The 19356-nt window shown below is 29.4% G+C and overlaps 1 protein-coding gene across 3 annotated transcripts in view; it reads right to left on the bottom strand.

The window, feature by feature from the left end:
* Nucleotides 1–19356, bottom strand: part of LOC117175168 (metabotropic glutamate receptor 4) — a 178749-nt gene that overhangs the window by 14488 nt on the left and 144905 nt on the right. For all 3 annotated transcript variants that reach the window (XM_033364769.1, XM_033364767.1, XM_033364768.1), the window contains exons 8-10: nucleotides 10445–10578; nucleotides 2753–2911; nucleotides 2485–2651 (exon numbers count right to left, since the gene is read on the bottom strand). In XM_033364769.1, the coding sequence (XP_033220660.1) occupies nucleotides 2485–2651; nucleotides 2753–2911; nucleotides 10445–10578 (460 nt within the window). The remainder of the gene's footprint in view (nucleotides 1–2484; nucleotides 2652–2752; nucleotides 2912–10444; nucleotides 10579–19356) is intronic.

The following is a 19356-nucleotide window of genomic DNA, read 5'->3' as shown; positions in this document are numbered from 1 at the left end:
TCAAACGGTGGTTATTCGAAGTTCTAAGTTCGAAAATGACTCGGTGCTTCATTTTTCAACCTAGGGGCCTAAAATGTCTTAAATTTATCGGGACTTATTCCCTATAGTATAGTCTTTAAAATGTTATGTCTTTCTATTTTGGACTACTTTGACATTTGTGCCCTTTTGAAGTACCAAACGTTGGCGTTCTAAACTTTTTCATAGCGCCTCTATTGAAACTTCGAGTTTCGATACCTGGAGAGCGGGTTAAAACACAATGTTTGCATCCCTAGGGTTGCAACATTTTCTCTTCGAGTTTTGATATCTGTTGATCGGGTTCAAACACGGTGTTTGCATCCTTAGGTTTAAAACATTTTATCTATGAGTTTCGGTACATGTAGAGCTAGTTGAAACGTAGTGTTTACATCCCTAGGGTTAAAACATATTTTTCATCTCTAGGGTAGACACGTAGGTAGGTAGGGTGTACAGGTATCTCAACTCGAATTTTCAATAGATTTGCATTCTCGTGGAATACGTTGAGTCCCAAGCTGGTTCCCTTGAAATAAGAGGTCCTCTCGAAATAGCTTAGTTGACGAGGGATAGGCTGGATCCTGTAGGTTAGGTCAGTTTCAGGTAGCTGAGATTCCGAGATAAGTTGGGTTTCATGGTATGACTAGAGTCCCGAGGAATAGGAAGAGTGTCTAGGATTAAGTGGGTCTTGACTAATAGATGGGGTTCTTTGGAATACATTGGATCTCAAGGAACAGTTAGGGTCATGTGGGTTAGTTTGCGGGTTTCACGGGATAAATAAGTCGCTGAGAATAGATGGGATTCCGAGAGATAACTCGGATCCCGAGGGGTATATGGGGTCCTGGGGTTCAGGCTGGATTCCTAGGGATATGTGAAGTTTTGAGAAATAAGAGGCCTTTTGTGGGACAAATTGGGTTCATTGGGATAACTAGAGTCCCGAGTGATAGGAAGGATGTCGAGAATTAGATGGCTCCCGGATAATAGATGGGATCCATTGGAATAGATTGGGCCTAAAGGAAAATTAGGGTTCAGTGGGTTAGGTTCAGTCCCTCAGGATAATTGGGTCTCTGGTAATAGGTGGGATTCCGAGGGATAGCTTGGATACCGAGTAGTAGCTAAGCGAAAATATTATATATAGTTTATATATTTTATATATAGTGTGAAGTATTATATGTAATATTCATTTTTTTTATACATTTTTTGTATTAATCAAATGAGTATTATCTATAAAACTTCAAACTATATATAAATTTTATATAATTTTTCCGCCTGTGGTATGTAGAGTCTTGTAGGTTAGATTAAATTCCGCGGTACAAGTGAAGTCCTAAGAATAAGGGGCGTTCCGTAGAATAGATTGGATCCGGAAGAATAGGTGGATTCCTGTAGAATACATTAGATCCCAAGGGATAGTTGGGGTCTTGTGGGTTAGGTTGGATTCTTCAGAACCCAATGGATATAATAGCGACAGACTGATATTTTTTTCATATTCAAACAATTCCAGCAGGATATTTTAAATAGTTTAAAAGTAAGAAGGCATAAATACTAGAGCCCAATAAGTTCCGGATCTGATCATTTTAATTAAAAATGAGGATAATTTCCGGAAAGTGTAATTCCGTATAAGTTGTTTGATGAATTGAAATCCGAAGCCTTTAAAAATAAAAAAACTTCAAATAAGAAGCATTCCAAAAAATCGAAGCCATGAAAATTGAAGAATTTTTATTTTCAGGTCGTAAAACTTACTTAATGTCATTAATAATTTTAGGCATTTCAAGCTCAAAAATGTCGAAATTTGAAGCAAAAGTGAAGGAGTTCAAACAAAAAACAAGTAAAAACCTAAAAATGTAAAATTTTAGTCTTTAGGATCGAAGAATTTTTATTTTAATATAATTCAATTTTTGAAGATTCAAAACGAAGCGGTGATATGATTTAAATATAGCAATTTAGAACTATTCAGTTTGAAATTATTAATTTTCCGACGTTTTTCAATGAAAAAAGTTTTAATTTGAAGCGCTTTCAATTTTCAATTTGAAAATAGATTGAGGTTTGTAACCTTATCGTTTTTGTTTATTTCAATTACACATAATCAAACGCTGAATGCTTTAAATCAAACAATGTTTAATCTTAAAGACTTTTTATGCCAAAGATAATTCTTAAATTTTCTCAACTTTACATTATCCAATTTTGAGAGCTTTCAATTGAAAATTGCTTTAATTAAAAATCTTCAATTATGAACATATTAAATTTAAAATGACTTTATTCTAAATGATTCTATGTTGATTTTATCTTTGGGATTGTTTTCACTTTAAAAGTATACAATTTTGATCTTTAAATATATTTTAATTTGAATACATTGACTAATTCATCTATTTAGAAAAATTTATATTTAAATTTTCTAAATAATAATATCTCAAACATAAATTGTCAATAATTTTTACTATTTCCAATTTGATGAAGAAACTAATTTTTTGTTTTTACCTTTGGATTCCACAAACGATGTCAGAAGGTCTAAGTATTAAAGTAAATGTCACAAGGTAACACAGTAATATACCAGATAAAAGAACATAAGACAATTCTCTACCGGAAGCTCGAACAACTGGTGTGTCATTGAATTTTAAAAATACACCTGCAACGAAAAGCGTCATCTGCAAAAAAGAATTTTTTTATATATCTCAGAGAATCCTTTCTTCTTTGTGTTAATATAATTTTTTTCTTTTGATATGGATTGGTTTTAATTTCTAATTACCATAATGCCTGATGCAGAAAAAGACATGGCACCAATGGCCCATCCGCTTTCGGGTCTTAGGAACTCTTCAGGTATATCTCGACAAATAGTATGTGTTTCATCAGGAACGGTTCCTTGGGCGCACATAATGCATTGGGTTTCATCAAATGGATCTCGTATCTAAAAAAATGTAAAAAGGGCGTTTGTAAATAACAGTTAATTTTTCAATATTTTGTTATAGATTTTGCAGCAAATCCTATACAATTTTAGAACGTTGGGTATGATTCACACAAGTTTCTTTATTGAAGCAAGAAAATTCTAGCAAATTCACCGTGAAGGAGATAATTTAGTTTATGAACTCTACATTATTTAAAATTAGTAGATTATTTTTCTTTCTAACAAAATATGATTCGCCGCATATTTTATAATCCAAACCGTACTTTTAGTTTTTTAAAACATTTAAAGATACCTTTTAAAGGTATTTCCGGATGAACTATTCATCCAGGTAGAATTAAATTCCAATATTGGAATTCATTCGAATTTTCTAAAAGTTGCGATTTACAGAGTTTTCTGGAAATATTTATTGCATAAATGTATTAAATTATTTTATTTTTATATCAACTGCAATTCAAGGTTTATTATGTAACATTTTATTTAATCAGGACGCACGCATAAAATAGTATTTCAATTTATCTTTGACGTGAACGCAAGTAAATTTATTGTTAAGTAACAGTCGAAATGGTATTTCTATGATAAATGAAAAATAACTATTCTTCTATATTTTTATCTTGATCCTGTAATATGATAATTTTCACTTAAAAACTTGACTCTTGAAAGGGTTTTTCTCCTAACATAATAATTTGGTTGAAAACTCAAAAGTTGGTTCAGAGTGGAATTGCTTGGTTAAAAATTCATTTTTGTTGTTGTTGATAATTCATCATTTTATTTCAAAAACATTTTTGTTCGAAAATTTAACCACTTCGTTAAAATTTTTTTTTATCCAATTAATATTTTTAACTGAAAATGTACCTTTTTTAATAGACGTATAATCTTGTTGGTTGAAAATGTATCTACTTGGTTGATAATTTAACTATCTCATTGAAATGTTTCTTTTTAGGAAATTAATATTTTGGGTTGCAAATTTAACTATTATGTTAAAAATTCTTGATATTTTAAAAAATTTAATTATTTGGTTGAAAATTGTTTTCGTTTGTTTTTAAAAATTTAGCTTTTCCATTCTTGCTAAAAATGATCTTTTTTAGTAAAAAATTCACTGATTATGTTGAATACTTGTCTTCTGTGGGCAAAAAATACATATCTTTGTTTTTAAATTCAACTTTTTTGTTAAAAAGATCTCTTTTTGTCTTGAAACTCGATTTTTATAATTTGAAAATTAGTTTATGTTTTGGTTAAGGATTCAAATAATTTGTTGAAAATTCGTATTTTTGTGGTTTAATTTAATTGTTTTTTATTGAAAATTTAAATATTTTTTGGTTAAAATATCAACTATTTCTACTTTGCATCGAGAATTGATTTTGTATAGAGCATTCACCATTTTGGTTGAAATTTTAACTATTTTAATAAAAATTTCCTTTTTTTTTTACAAGAATGATTTATTTTATCTGATGATGTGATTCTTATATTTTTGGTTCTAAATTTATACTCTGAAGTTGAAAGCTCCACTATTTTCTTGAAAATTCATATATTTTACACATGTCTTACGTAATCTGTGGATTACTCCTTATTAAATTATGTGCGACTATTCTCACTAAAAGTGTTTAAATTATGTTTAGACACGATTTTTTTTGAAAATTAACATAACTGATCTCTTAGATGTAAGGTTGTTTATATTCCTGCAAGAATAAGTCAGTTATTTTATTTTTTCATACAATAATGACATTAATAGTAAACTTACTGATTAAGTGGTAAGCAAATAAATTTGAAATTTCAGCATTTTTAAGCTTCGAAAATGTCAAAATAATGAGCGTTTATAGATTTAAGGTGTCTGTGAGTATCTTCATTTACAGAATTCATTAATTAAATATTTTAATGAGCAGGTTGTAAATGAATGAAATTTTTTTAAAAGAAAATTAAAATTAACCAAGTACTTCATAATTTTAAGCGCTTTTGAATAACGAACAAGTACTTCAACTTAGTCGTTACGAAATCAGACGAAATTTCGATTTTAATGTGAAATTTGTCATATCACAGGATCAAAAAGTCAAAAGAGGTCCAATTTTGTGGGGAAGAAGCAAAAAGTAACGTTATTAAAGGTAAGTTTCGGCTTTCACAAATAATTATTGCAATTTGAATAATGCAATTTAAATATTGAAGAATTGTAATTTTTCACCTGTTGTAAAAATACAAATTTTGATTGTTATTTAACAAAAAAGTTACTTTTCTTCATACCTAGCACATATTTTAATTCTGTTGATCTAATTGGCATTGGGGAAAAGCGACATTAATACATTTGAGATTTTCGTGGCAATATGGCAATATTGGGTTTATTATTCTCATTGGGTTATTTTGGGTTTATTATTCTCAGCTCTGTCGTAGCCTAATGTACTTGAAAAACGTGAAAAAGTTAGTAATCTGCCTTAATAATTTAACTACTGTTCTTTTGAATTTTTATAAATAAAGAAAATTAAAAGGAACCGAAAGCAATCAAGAGGAATATATTAAACAAAAACTACAAAAAAATTAAAGAAAAATCCATTGAAATGGATAAATTTGTGTGAATTAGTAATAATTGAATGTGAATTCTGAATGACTTTAAAGTAATTGCAAAGAAAAATATTTGAAAATTTCTTCACATATTTGAACTCTTGCGAAATCCGTTACTTCATGTGAATAAATTCTTTGAAATCGATTAAAATATTTTAAAATCCCGTGAAAGATTTTAAAGCTCTTGCAAATTCATTGAAATTTCCTTCGACATTATTTGAAATAACTGGAATCTTTTTAAATTACTTTAAAATTACTTCGGATTAAAAATAATACCCTAAACTTTTTAGAATCCTGTGGAATCACTTTAAATTATAAAAATAAATTGAAAATGTCTTAGAATTATTTAAAATATTCTAAAATTTTTAAAATTCGTTAAAAACTTTGGAAATACCTTGAAATATTTTTAAAAATCTTTTAAATCATACGAAATCCTTTAATTCTTGTAAGAAATTCTTTGAGATCGATTCAAATATGAGAAAATATCGTGAAATAAATTAAATCTAAAATTTCATAGACTCCTGGCGAGTCTTACAAAATCGCTTAAAATGATTTAAAATATCCTAAAACCTTACAAGTTCTGTATTATATTATTATTATTAAAATACTTTGGAATACTTTTAAGTTATTGAATCATTAAAAAATTTTCTTTGGATCTTTAAAAATACTGTAAAATTTTTAAAGTTCTTTGAAATCTTTCGAACTCTTTTGAAAATTATTCGGATTTTTTTTTTAAATGCCGTGAAATATTTAAAATCTCGTGGAATCCTTTTTACTTATTGAAATCTACTGAAAAAATCATTGAAATCTTTTGAATAAAATACGCTCAAAACTTTCCAATCCTTAGAAATATTTTTTTAATTTCTTGAATCTTTTGAAAGGTCTCGAAAATTGTTTGTAATTTTTTAAATACCCTGAAAGCTTTAAATCATTTGGAATCCTTTGGAATGATTAAAATATACTAAAAATTCCTTAAAATCCATTGCAAGTTTTTGAAATCCCTTGATAGCTTTTCAAAATTTTTAATGTTCTTAACAATTTCTTAGAATTTTTAAAAATATCTTAAAATCTTAAAAATCCTTTGAAATTCCTTCAAAATATTGAAATATACTAAAAATTCTGTACAATCTTTTAATATATCCTAAAATGTTTTAAATTCTATAAAATATTTTTAAATGCTTTGAAATCTTTTGAAATGCCCTAAAACTTTCTAGAGGTCTTGAAAGTTCCTTGGAATGTTTAAAAATACCCTTTAAAATTCCTTCATATTGTTAAATTCTATTAAGAATCATTTAGAATTTTTTTAAATACCCTTTTAAACTTTCAAATTCTTTGAAATATTTTGGAAATCCCTTAAAACTTTTTAAAATTCTTGAAAACACCTTTGAATTTCAAAAAATATCCTAAAATCTTAAAGATTTTTTTAATACCTTCCATTTTTTTCAAAATGTATGAAACATTTCTTGAGATCTGTTAAAATACCCTTAAAAATGTTTAAATCCTGTGAAAAGTTTTTGCAATCCCTTGCAACTTTTTGAAGCTCTTAAAATATTCATAATTTTTTTTAATTCTCTAAATTAGAAAAAAAATATCCCACAGTTATTTAAATCTTTGGGGTACCTATAAATGATTAAAATTTATTAAAAGTGACTTGGAACCTTTTAAAATACCCCAAAATATTAAAAAAAAATTAAAACAAATTCAGAATTAGCTATATGGATGAATTGACCATTGATGAATGGATTAACTATCGGTTAATTTAATGAAAAACCTTACAAAAGTGGTCTTCTCATTTAGAATAGTGAAGTGCTACTATCTGCAAAAAGTGAATAAAAAATATTTAGTCTTGATACATACAATTTTCTCTTTAAAGTTCCTAAACTTTCTCTGATTTCCAAGTTTTCCCTGATCTGCGCAACTCTACTCTAATTCAGGTTTTTATTTCTCCATCTACAAAATTTATTTCATTTTATTTCATTTTATTTTACGCGACATGTTTGTTCGCGTCTACGATGTCGATACCGAGTCGATACTGATTAATAATATATACCATTAACGTGTCTCGTTGGGCCAGTGAGGTGTAAATTAAAAAAATATATGTGGCCTCCGGATGAAAAGGGCCGTGGTATTTTTGAAGTTGGAAATTTATAATGCCTTAGTTCGAGAAAATAAAAATTAAAGTTTAGGTAAGTCAAAATCACACTTCTAGTTGGCAGTTAAAAAGGTTTTTAATGAAATCAAATAACAGTATCACAAATATTAAAAAAATGCAGCAGTGATATTATTATAGCCTGTAATAAAAAGTATAACAGTGTTTTTATGATTACCTTCAATAAGGGCCCTTTTACAACAAAAAAATATATAAAGTGTCTACTTTTTTATCATGAAATTCGATTCGGAATTGTATTCCTGGCATAATTTTCAAGAATTACATAAAATACGACTTTTTATATTAGAAAATAAAAAAGTTATGAGCTATAAAATTTTTAATTTGAGAAAAAACGTTTGAAAAATTAAATTCATTATTATTTTTATTGATTCAATAATAATATTTTAAGTTATACAGAAAATATAAGATCTATAAACAATAATTATGCTTAAAATTTGAAGAAAGTCAGCATCAACGTTTTCATTTGTCCTGAAATTATAAAATTTAGGTACAGTATTATTGCAATCTGAGTTTAATGAACAATCAAATTTCTATTCAAACAAAAAACATAACGAACCATTTGAATAACTATTTAAAACACTTTCTCTTCATCAGATCTTCATTTCGGACATATACGGCTTATTGCAAGGATTTCGGTTGGAAACAATATTATAATAAAGAAAATTTCTCTAAGGACTTTTCTTGTTAATACTATAAACAAATTGAATAAACAAATGCATTATTCAGGCATTTGTCGATGAAATTTTTTTTTTCAAGATCAGTTTTTTTAAATTATGAACCTCATGATAATTCCAGTAAAATTCATAATTTGTTGATAATTTTTGGGATTATTTCAAATAAATAGAATAAGAAAATGAACTATTTTGGGTGTTTTTGACGGAAGAGGTCGTTTGCTTTTCAATGCCAGCCCTCTTAATTGGAAACTTCATGGTCATTTTAGCAGCATTTATCATTATTATATGATAAATTTTATTTTATTTTGAAGAAATTTAAAAGGAAATGCATTATTTGTGTATCGATCGACAGAAAAATTGGTTTGTTCTTTGTCTGTCCTTTAAATTAAGATTCTCATCATAATTTCAGCAACATTCATAATTAGTTCATAAATTTGATGACCTTAAAAGAAATGCATTATTCGAGAATTTCTTGACTGAAAAACTCGTTTTTTTTTAATTTCCGTCATTTTAATTGTGAAATTGACGGTAATTTTAGTAATATTCATAATTATTTTATTAATTGTATGTTTTTGTTAAACAAATTTAATTAAAAAATGGATTATTCGTGTATTTGTCGACGTAAAAACTCGTTTTTTCCAAAGTCAGTGTTTTTAATTGGGAAGTCGATAATAATTTCATCACACTTTTACCACGGTTGTATACACAGGTCCGGGGCTCTCGTAGTGGGGGAAATGCCCTTACGTAAGCGAAAAAGTTTCGCGATCCTCCCACCGTGCAACATGGCGCATTAGTCGAGTAATAAAAAGTTTGAAAACGTAAGCACGTTTTCCAGCTTCAAAGTCGGAGTGAAACTGAGAACCCTAATCTTGATGCAGTTCAAGGCAGATGTGCAATCTCTAAGAACATGCTGTTTGTGACATAACGACATGAATATATAATTTTTTCAGCATTTCAAAAAATGTTTTTACGAAGTATTCAATCTGCAACTTTGCTTATGAGTAAGTTTCATCTTATCGATATTCTTTACTTTCGTTAAATTTCTGGTATTCCAATTCAAACATAATAATAAATATTAACATATCTCGTTGCATTCTTTCAACGTTTATATTTTTGAAAGTCCACTCAATTAAATTTATTCATAATCTTATACATTATTTAAAGGATTAAATACATAATGAAAATATTCATTTTATCACATCCAAATTTCAAATTAAACCGCTACTACTCTTCTATTACACCTCCTAGTATCAATTTTTGGAATTAACCGGAAGCTGCAAAAAGGAAAGTTCCCCTTACACCACAGTCCCCGGACCTGCGTATACGACTCATTAAAACAAATTCAATTAAAAAATGCATTATTCGAACATTAGTTGGCGGAAAACTTAATTTTCTTTGATTTTCGATGAATGATGCATTTGTTTAATAAATTTCTTATAAAAAGATATACAATTATTCAACTAATTATAAATTTTTGTAAAATTATCACGAAGTTCACAATTATTCAGATTGGCATGGAAAAAAAACTAATTTTTCCGTCGACAAATGCCGGAATAACGCATTTGTTTATTAAATTTGTTTGATAAAATTATCAAATTTATCAAAAAATTATAAATATTGCTGAAATAATCATGAAGGTCCTAATTTAAAAAAACTGCCATAGAAAAAAAACGAATTCTGAATTAATCAATAGCGACTTAACAAGTTAAAAAAAAGTTACATTGTTTCTACAAAGAAAACTTTTTTTTCTAATTTGAAATACAACACTACTGTGAACTAAAACGTTGTCCATTGGAACAGAACACATCGTTTGAGATGTTGATGGGTTCTCTGATTTTCTAAAAATAAGGTTTTCAGTAATAAAGAAACTTAAGCTTGAAAAATATGGAAAGAGTTTTTTAAATCTTTTGTTAGAGAAAAACCTGCCTCTATGAGGAAGCAAATTTATTTGATACTCGAAAGCTGTTAGTTGGTCTAAAAATATAATACAATTGTTCTCAAAATCAGGAAATGTAGGGAAATCCTAGTGGCTGTTACTCCAGCGTAATAAAGCAGTATTTGAGTGAACAAAGGACCAAGAGATGAGGTATAAGCATAACGTATAACAATACACAATGTATGATTTTACAAGTAAAGGGAACTAACCTGATATTGTGTGCAATTGAAACAATGCCAGCAACATCTCTCACCCTCGACGTACTTCTTAGCCTGACCATCTTCGCAGGGCAATGAACAAACGCTTTCCGGTGGCTGGGGATGTCCGAGTTTAAATTGAACCTCTGTAAGTTTCCAGAATTTCTCGATAAATTTTCGTGTATTTGCAAGTGATAATGCTAGAGTAGAACATCAAGTTGTAGAATTGAAATTGGTCAGAGGTCGATTCGATTCTATCTCTTTATCGATGGTCTGTAAACTACTTCAATTTCCAAGTTTAATTGTCTCCTTGATAGTAGTTTACATCAGGGTCAACCACTGGCTTTCGTCTAAAGTGAGTTTTGACCATAGACCGACTTCATATGAACTTGGGCAGTCTGATGTTACAAATTTATTTGGGGCAAAATATATTGTTATCCAAGAGAAAGTATTAAACAATTAAAGAAAATAAAAAACAATTTGTTTACAAACTTAGGGCCACTCGAACATTTACTCAGGCACCGTGAGCTTCAATAACACAGCCACACAAAAAAAAGTGTGCGGATCTGGTAACAAGAAACACGTATTCCTTTGGATTTTGGGGCGCTGAATTCAAATTCGGTATCAAAAATCACCCATCACGTCATGGTTGAGCCATAAGCTCAAAAAATGACGAAAAATCATGCACTGAGGCAAATAAATTTCAAAATAATGCCAGGGATGCAAATTTTCACTTCGAAAACATGTCGACAACTGTGAAGGATCAACCCTTGTCTGATATCAACTTATTTAACATAACTTTGCCCAACAGAACGTTACCTAAGCGTAACCCTTTGCATCGTTCCTTCGAAGAAAAAAGGACACGTTATAGCAGGCAGAAAATAGACTGAAGTAGGTCTACAAATAAATTTAATTACGATAAAAAGCAAGATAAAATCTAAACACGAAAGATAGTATAAATATATCCCTTAAGTCTAAGAAAAGCAGAGAGAAAAATAATTTGAATAAAACTCTTATTCATTTGCATGTTTAAGTTACAGTTCTACATTTTATTTGATACAAACAATTTCAGGTTAATTGAAATGGGGTCAATTCTACTTGTAGTTTTAAGTTTCTTCAAATGAGTAATGTGCGTCTAAATTTTTAACCACCTGTAGTACAATGAAATGAATTTTATTGTGTTACAACGGGAACACTTAAGTTGTGTTGCGTTAAGAAAATTTTCGTTAGGTTCTGTTAAGTTAGATTCATTTGTAGGTTACGATCGAGTTAACCTATTAAATATAGCACACATTTAAGACTGAGAACCGTACGCTTACATTGATACACGTGTCGTTGAATTTCATTCAGCTATGTTAGGTTAGGTCAGGTTTTGTTAGGTTAGGATAGGTTAAACCTCTATGTAGGTTAAGCCGAAGCTGAATGAAACGGTACCGCAAACACAACGGGACAACACAATGAGTTTAATTGTGTTACCTGAAGTTAGGTTAGGTTAGGTTTTTTTAGGTTAAGATAGGTTTGACATCTTTGTAGGTTAAGCCCAAGCTGATTCAAACGGTACCCTACTGAAAAGAATCTTTGATTATATACTAAAAATTCTTTAGGTCAAAGAAGCTCAGAGAAATTCTCCGCAGGCACTCAGGTAGATATTTTTAAAAGTCCAGCAAGCTCGTTTAAATGGTCTGCAGGCTTTAAAATATCCTTTCCCAAATTGAAATAAGAATACGATCATGAATAATAAGCAGAGAAGCTATCTCAATAGAGTAGGCGACATTCAAGCGTCCTTTGTTAAGCTTTCGGATTAAAATTTAGAAGTAGATTTTTTTTAATTTCATAGTTAATAGCCTAAAACATAATAATTCGGAATCTACGGGTTTCGATGACTTCAAATATCTAACTTTTTTTTTTTAATGCTTAAAATTGGAATTAATAGAACGTTTCTCGTAAATGGAATGAGATGCGCCAAAAAATACAACATTTTTGAATTCAAGTAGAAAATTTTATATCAGTATATAAATTGTAATTATAAATAAGTATAATGAGAAAATTCATCAATTAAAAAAAGGGGTTAATAATTTGAAGAGAAATTTAAAAAGGGAGAGCGGATTAGCCACGACCAACTACTGTAAATAACTATGCCCGCCCGGTACGTGACGAATACAAAAGGAACATTATATTACCGTCGCGCCACTCTTAAAAGGACCACTAAAAGGATCTTGAAAAGGACCCAAATCTCTCAAACTATCTCCGAGACTATTTTGTTTCAAATCGACTTTGTTTATAGACTCAAATGGGCCAGGCTATTTCGCTAAAGAAAACTCAGAGATTTCTTTCGCCAGGGTAGCGCAAACACAACGGGACAACACAATCAGTTTAATTGTGTTTCGAGAGGTTAGGTTAGGTTAGGCTAGGTTAGATTTATTTCTAGGTTAGGCTCGAGTTATAGAATGTTAGGCACACATTTGCTACTGGGAAAATATGCTTCCAGAGCTTTACGTGTAGTTCAATAAATTTCTGTTAATTCAGGTTAGGTGAGGTCAGGTTCTGTTGGGTAAAGTTATGTTACATAAGTTGAATCAGGCAAGGGTTGATCATTCACAGCTGTCGACATGTTTTTGAAGTGAAAATTTGCATCCCTGGCATTATTTTGCAATTTATTTGCCCCAGTGCATGATTTTTCGTCATTTTTTGAGGTTATGGCTCAACCATGATGTGATGGGTGATTTTTAATACCGAATTTGAATTGAGCGCCCCAAAATCCATAGAAATACGTGTGTCTTGTTACCAGATCCGCACACTTTTTTTTTGTGTGGCTGTGTTATTAATCGATATGTTTTTTATTTTAAATATCCGCTTAGAAAGAAACGATAAGCTTATAATATTTAATAGAAATTACATTAAAACCCCTGGAGAGACTTAAATAGAAAAATTTTAAAAAGTTCTGATTGTAGACTTGTTGTTTACATTCGGGTCAAACCACCGGCTTTTCACTTATTTTTCAATTTATAATGATCCCTAAAGAATGATTTTTAATATTTAAAAATGTTCTTAAAATACAATATAAAAAAGGTGTTGGTGAACGTACATTTTATTTAACATGTTGTATCATAGGAGCAAATTGACATACTTTAATTATTTTGTGATAGCTTGCATTACTATCTACACTCTTCCAAGTATCTTAAAGAAACTTAAAAACTTTCAAAAATTACACAAATGATATAAGTTTTTCGTGAAAATTAAAAAGTAAATTTTCTTAAAAAGGCCACGAGAATAATAGCTGTTTGAGTGACTATATTCTATAGTAGAAAAACTGAGCTAGTTCTTGAGTTTTATCACACACAAAAATTGCAAACAAATATTTTCAAAATGTTGTTAAGTTTGAATTTCCCACAAAAAAACCATGCACGCTGATAATGATTGAAAGAAGTTCTGTCATTTTTCTTTATATTTTTCGTAAATATAGAAACAGAGAAAGAAAACGAAAATGAACGTTGCCCCCTCTAACTCATCCAATATGGAAGTTAACGATTTAAAATCGTAAGCATTATTTTTTATTTTATGCTTTCAAATAGCCGACATAATATTTTATTAACTTTGGAGGCATTTTCTGTATGCTTACCCGACTATACCCTTAACAAAAAAAAAAAAAAGATTGAAATATAAATATGACACGCCCTTCAATGTATGAAGCATTAATTCTTAACCACCATCTGTTTTGATGATTTATAATACAATATTTGTTTTATTTTTATCATTTTTATTTACTTAAAAGGGAGGAAATTTGAGACTTTAGTTAATTTTTTCTGAATTGAAAAAGGGTAGCCTTGTTTCTTATTTACTTTTAAATTGGAATGAGAACATTTTGTATTTTTAACATTGTTAGTTAGTTAAAGGGAAAGAAATTCTATGAATTTAAAATTTGTTCTGTAAAATAATTTCATTTCTAAAGCCTCTTTAAATTTATTCAGTTTTCAAAGCCTAAATTTAAAAATTTTAATTTTTATGTCTCTTAATTTATAAATCTCTTAATTTTAAATATTTCAGCATAAAACACTTTGGATTAAAAAAAAGGTTTCTCAAATATTCTTTAATCTTACTATTTGCCAGTGAAAACCTTATATACTAATTTAATTCAGTGACCCGTTTCTAACTATTCGAATCAGTGCGACCGCGTTATAAATCAGTGCAAATTCTTACTTTTTTGAGAAATTATGCCCCGTATGTAAGTATATTAAAGTGTACATAAGGACTTCAAAATTAGACACTATTTAAACAAAAAATTCAAGAATAAAAATGAATTGTTGCATACTTTATATTTTTAATTATTTTTATTTCTTTATCAACGCTAAAACAACAAAGTGAAAATTTTTGAAGTTGATGATCTTCCTGATTATTAAGGAACTTATAAATCAATGTTTTCGAATCTAAGCTTTTAAAGCTGAAATTTGGAATCGTAAAATTTTTTAAGATGATAAAAATTATTATTAGGTATGCATCATAGGGTGAAGTATGGATAGACTTTTCCAAACTAAAAATCAAGATTTCTATATAGAAAAAATGTAGTGTCGTGCTTACCGCTTGAAATTGAAGAAATTGAAATTGTAAACATTTCAAGTTTAAAATTCTAAAAACGTTGAAAATGATATGATTTCAAATTGCAAGCTTTAAAAATGAAAGAGTTTAAACTTGAAGCGTTGAAAATTAAACAATTCCATACATCGTTTAGAATTGAGGTATTCTTAAAGTAGGATTTGAAAAAAAGTCGTTAAAAATTAATCATTTTTAAATAAAATAATGTAGCGATGCGCGCTTGAGCGATTAAACATTTAAGCAATTTAAATAATTTATACGTTTCACCGTTAGAAAATTAAGAGTTATATTAGTTAGTTAATTAAATAAATAAAATAATTAGTTAGTTAGTTCATTAATTTAATTGCATTTAAGCCGCAGAAAAGTTGATTCAGTTAAACTTTCCATAGTTTTCAACTTTTTTAAAAAATATTTAAACTAACTTTAGTTCAGGGCATAAAATTTTGCGTAGTTTGACAAAAATACTTTTCATATTCGGAATTTTAGTTTTTGGTAAGAAACAAAATAAAAAATTAAGAAGTTTTTTATTTATTTAAACTATAACTCTTTAAATTATTAAAATTATTAAAAAATTTATTTATCAATCACAGGTTTTACAGACTTCACCCTATTCGCTTTCCCCTTCTCCTTTTCCGTTTTTCCATTTGAATGCGGGCGGTAATATTAGAGCCAATTAAGAAAAGTCACATTTGTTTTCGTTTCTTGAACTCATTCTTCTCAAGGTCCGTCCACTCAGCGCCGCCACCAAGGTAAATTATAAAATGGAATACGCCAGATTTTCTTGCTTTTTTTTTTGCTAAAAAAAATTTTTTTGCTCTTTAAACTTCGGAGAAAAGGGTGGCGGCGCTAGCAGGACGTCCACTCAGCGTCGCCATCTACGAAAACTGCTTTTTTTTTGGTTTATGATCACATATATTACGTTTCCCAAAAAACTACCCCTAAGTCTTACACAACTATCCCTGTGATCAAAAAAGTTTTTTAAAATGGGATAACTACCTTCAACAATGTAAACATGATTTAGGGCTTCAAATTAATTACATGACACTTGAAAATTTCGCCCTCTTTATAAATCCCCCAAAACTACCCTTCCACGTGAACGTATGCAGCAGAACATTTATATGTATGAAAAAAGCATTAAAAATAATCAAACTTAGAAGAAACTGTTAGTTGATATTTTTTTTCATAATTTTTCCGAAAAACTACCCTTACACGTGAACCTATGCGGCGGAACATTTATATGTATGAAAAAAGCATATAAACAATAAAACTTAAAAAACACTGTTAGTTGATATTTTTTTGCTCTTTTTTTGCTCTCTGATAATATATAATACGCTCCCGAAAAACTACCCCTAAGTCATACATACTCACACCTCGTGATCAAAAACGTTTTAAAAGTTGAAAAACCACCTTGAACAATATAAAAATTATTTAGGACTCAAAATTAATAACATAAATATTAAAAATTACTCTGTCATTATAATTTCCCCCGAAACTACCCTTCCGCGTGAACCTATGCAGCGGAACATATAAATGTATGAAAAAAGCATAAAAAATAATACAACTTAAAAAACATTTTTAGTCGATATGTTTTTACTCTTTTTTTGCTCTCTGATAATATATAACACGCTCCCGAAAAACTACCCCTAAGTCATACATACTCACCCCTCGTGATACCCCTGCTGCATACGTTCACTTGGAAGAGTAGTTTTTCAGGAAAATTATAAAAAAGGGGAAATTTTAAAGTGCCATGTAATTAATTTGGAGTTCTAAGTCATTTTTACATTGTTCAAGGTGGTTTTACAACATGCAACACGTTTTGAATCACGAGGGGTGAGTATGTATGACTTAGGGGTAGTTTATCGGGAGCGTGTTATATATTATCAGAGAGCAAAGAAAGAGCAAAAAAATAATGACGTGCAGTGTTTTCTAAGTTTGATTATCTTCAATGCTTTTTTCATACATATATATGTTCCGCTGCATAGGTTCACGTGGAAGGGTAGTTTTGGGGGAAATTATAATAAGAGAGTAATTTTTAATATTTATGTTATTAATTTTGAGTCCTAAATAATTTTTATATTTTTCAAGGTGGTTTTTTAACTTTTAAAACGTTTTTGATCACGAGGGGTGAGTATGTATTACTTAAGTGTATTTTTTCGGGAGCGTGTTACATATTATCAGAGAGCAAAAAAAGAGCAAAAAATATCAACTAACAGTGTTTTCTAAGTTTTATTATTTTGTATGCTTTTTTCATGAATATATATGTTCCGCTGCATAGGTTCACGTGTAAGGGTAGTTTTTCGGAAAAGTTATGAAGAAGGGGAAATTTTGAAGTGCCATATAATCAATTTAGAGTACTAAATAATTTTTGCATTGTTGAAGGTGGTTTTCCAACATTTAAAACGTTTTTGATGACGAGGGGTATGTATTTATGACTTAGGGGTAGTTTTTGGGGAACGCATTATATGTTATCGCAGAGCAAAAAAAGAGCAAAAAAATATCAACTAACAGTTTCTTCTAAGTTTGATTATTTTTAATGCTTTTCTCATACATATAAATGTTCTGCTGCATACGTTCACGTGGAAGGGTAGTTTTGGGGAAATTATAAAGAGGGCGAAATTTTCAAGTGTCATGTAATTAATTTGAAGCCCTAAATCATGTTTACATTGTTGAAGGTAACTTTCCCATTTTGAAAACTTTTTTGATCCCGGGGGTAGTTGTGTAAGACTTAGGGGTAGTTTTTTGGGAAACGTAATATATGTCATTAGAGAGCAAAAAAAAAGCAAAAAAATCTCTAATCATTGTTAATCGCATTATAATAATTTTTAGTGAGTTTTCGTAGGTGGTGGCACTGAGTGGACGTCTTGCTAGCGTCGCCACCCTTTTCTCCGAAGTTTAAAGAGCAAAAAAAATTTTTTTTATCATAAAATTAGCAAAAAAAAAAAGCAAAAATATATGGAGTATTCCATTTTATAATTTGCCTTGGTGGCGGCGCCGAGGGGACGGACCTTTCTTCTCAGTTGAATAGTCTACTATTATATTTTTTGTTGAAAATTAATCTTTTTTCAAAAATTTTATTATTATTTGGATTCAAAATTAATTATTTTGATGAAAATGCAACAGTTTTGTTATAAAATGATCCCTTTGGGTTGAAAATTAAAATTTGTTGATGAAAATTAAACTTTTAGTGTTGAAAATTCAACTGCTTAAAAATTGATTGAAGTTTTGTTTCTTTCTTGGTTGAAAAATTATTATTGGTTGAGAATTCGATTCTTTTGGTCGCATTGTTATCTTTTTTGTTAAAAAAAATACAATTTTTCTTATTTAAAATTAAAACAAAAATTTGGTAGAAATTTTTGGTTAAAAATCCGCCTTTTCTGTTTGAATGTTCAACTCTTTTGATCGAAATATATCTGTTTTGGATACAAATTAAACTGCTGATTATAAGTGATCGACCGAGGTTGAGGATTTTTATTTTTTGTTGAAAATTAGTTATTTTGTTGGTTGAAAATTAATTTCCTTTTAACTGAAAATTTGACTATGTATTCGTTATTTTATTTGTAATTCAAGTGTTTGGTTTAAAATTAATGTATTTTGTTAAATATTTGACTTTTTCCAGAAAATCATTCTGTTTTATTGAAAAATCATGTTTTTACTTAAAAATGGAACCATTTGGTAAACCTTTCAACGGGCGTGCTGTCGTAAAAGTTACGACAACTGCACAAATACCCCTCCGCTACACGTACTACTTATTATTATGCGCTGTGCTTCCACCTATTCCAAGATTAGTCTCTCTATGAACTCTAGACAGACGATTTTGCAAAGAATTGTTTGCTATACGAGCCTTTAAGTGTAAGTATATTACGTATCCTGCACTATTTTCTCTGATTGTTTCCACATTTATATCGTTCCACAGTGGGATCGAATCACGAAAGGCTAACCAAAAGTATAAAATGGGCCAAATTATGTTACTCGGTGGTTTCTGGGGTCGCTGATTACGAATCCGATATGAAAAATTGAGAAAACAAAATGGTGGATCCAATATTGCGGAAAAGTATGCTAAATAAATTAGGGGTTGTTTTTGGGGGTTTTTGAATATTATTGTGAGGTTGGAAACATAATATGGCGTTTTGTAAAGGTAGCGCTTGTGAGTATTTTTAATTTTTTAATTTTACAGCTGTTTTACATGACGACATTTTGGAATTATTTCGTTTAAAGTGATAGGGGTGAATTTCAAGGGGTTGTAGAATATTCTTGATGGTTTTGGAACTACACATAGTCTTTTGAAGGTAACTTGTACGACTATTTTCAATTAAAAATTGTATGGCTGATTTACA

The sequence above is a fragment of the Belonocnema kinseyi genome, chromosome 6, assembly GCF_010883055.1.
Source record: "Belonocnema kinseyi isolate 2016_QV_RU_SX_M_011 chromosome 6, B_treatae_v1, whole genome shotgun sequence".
Lineage (NCBI taxonomy): Eukaryota > Metazoa > Arthropoda > Insecta > Hymenoptera > Cynipidae > Belonocnema > Belonocnema kinseyi.
Note: the sequence above shows the minus strand (reverse complement) of the source record. Positions and strands in the feature narration are given on the sequence as shown.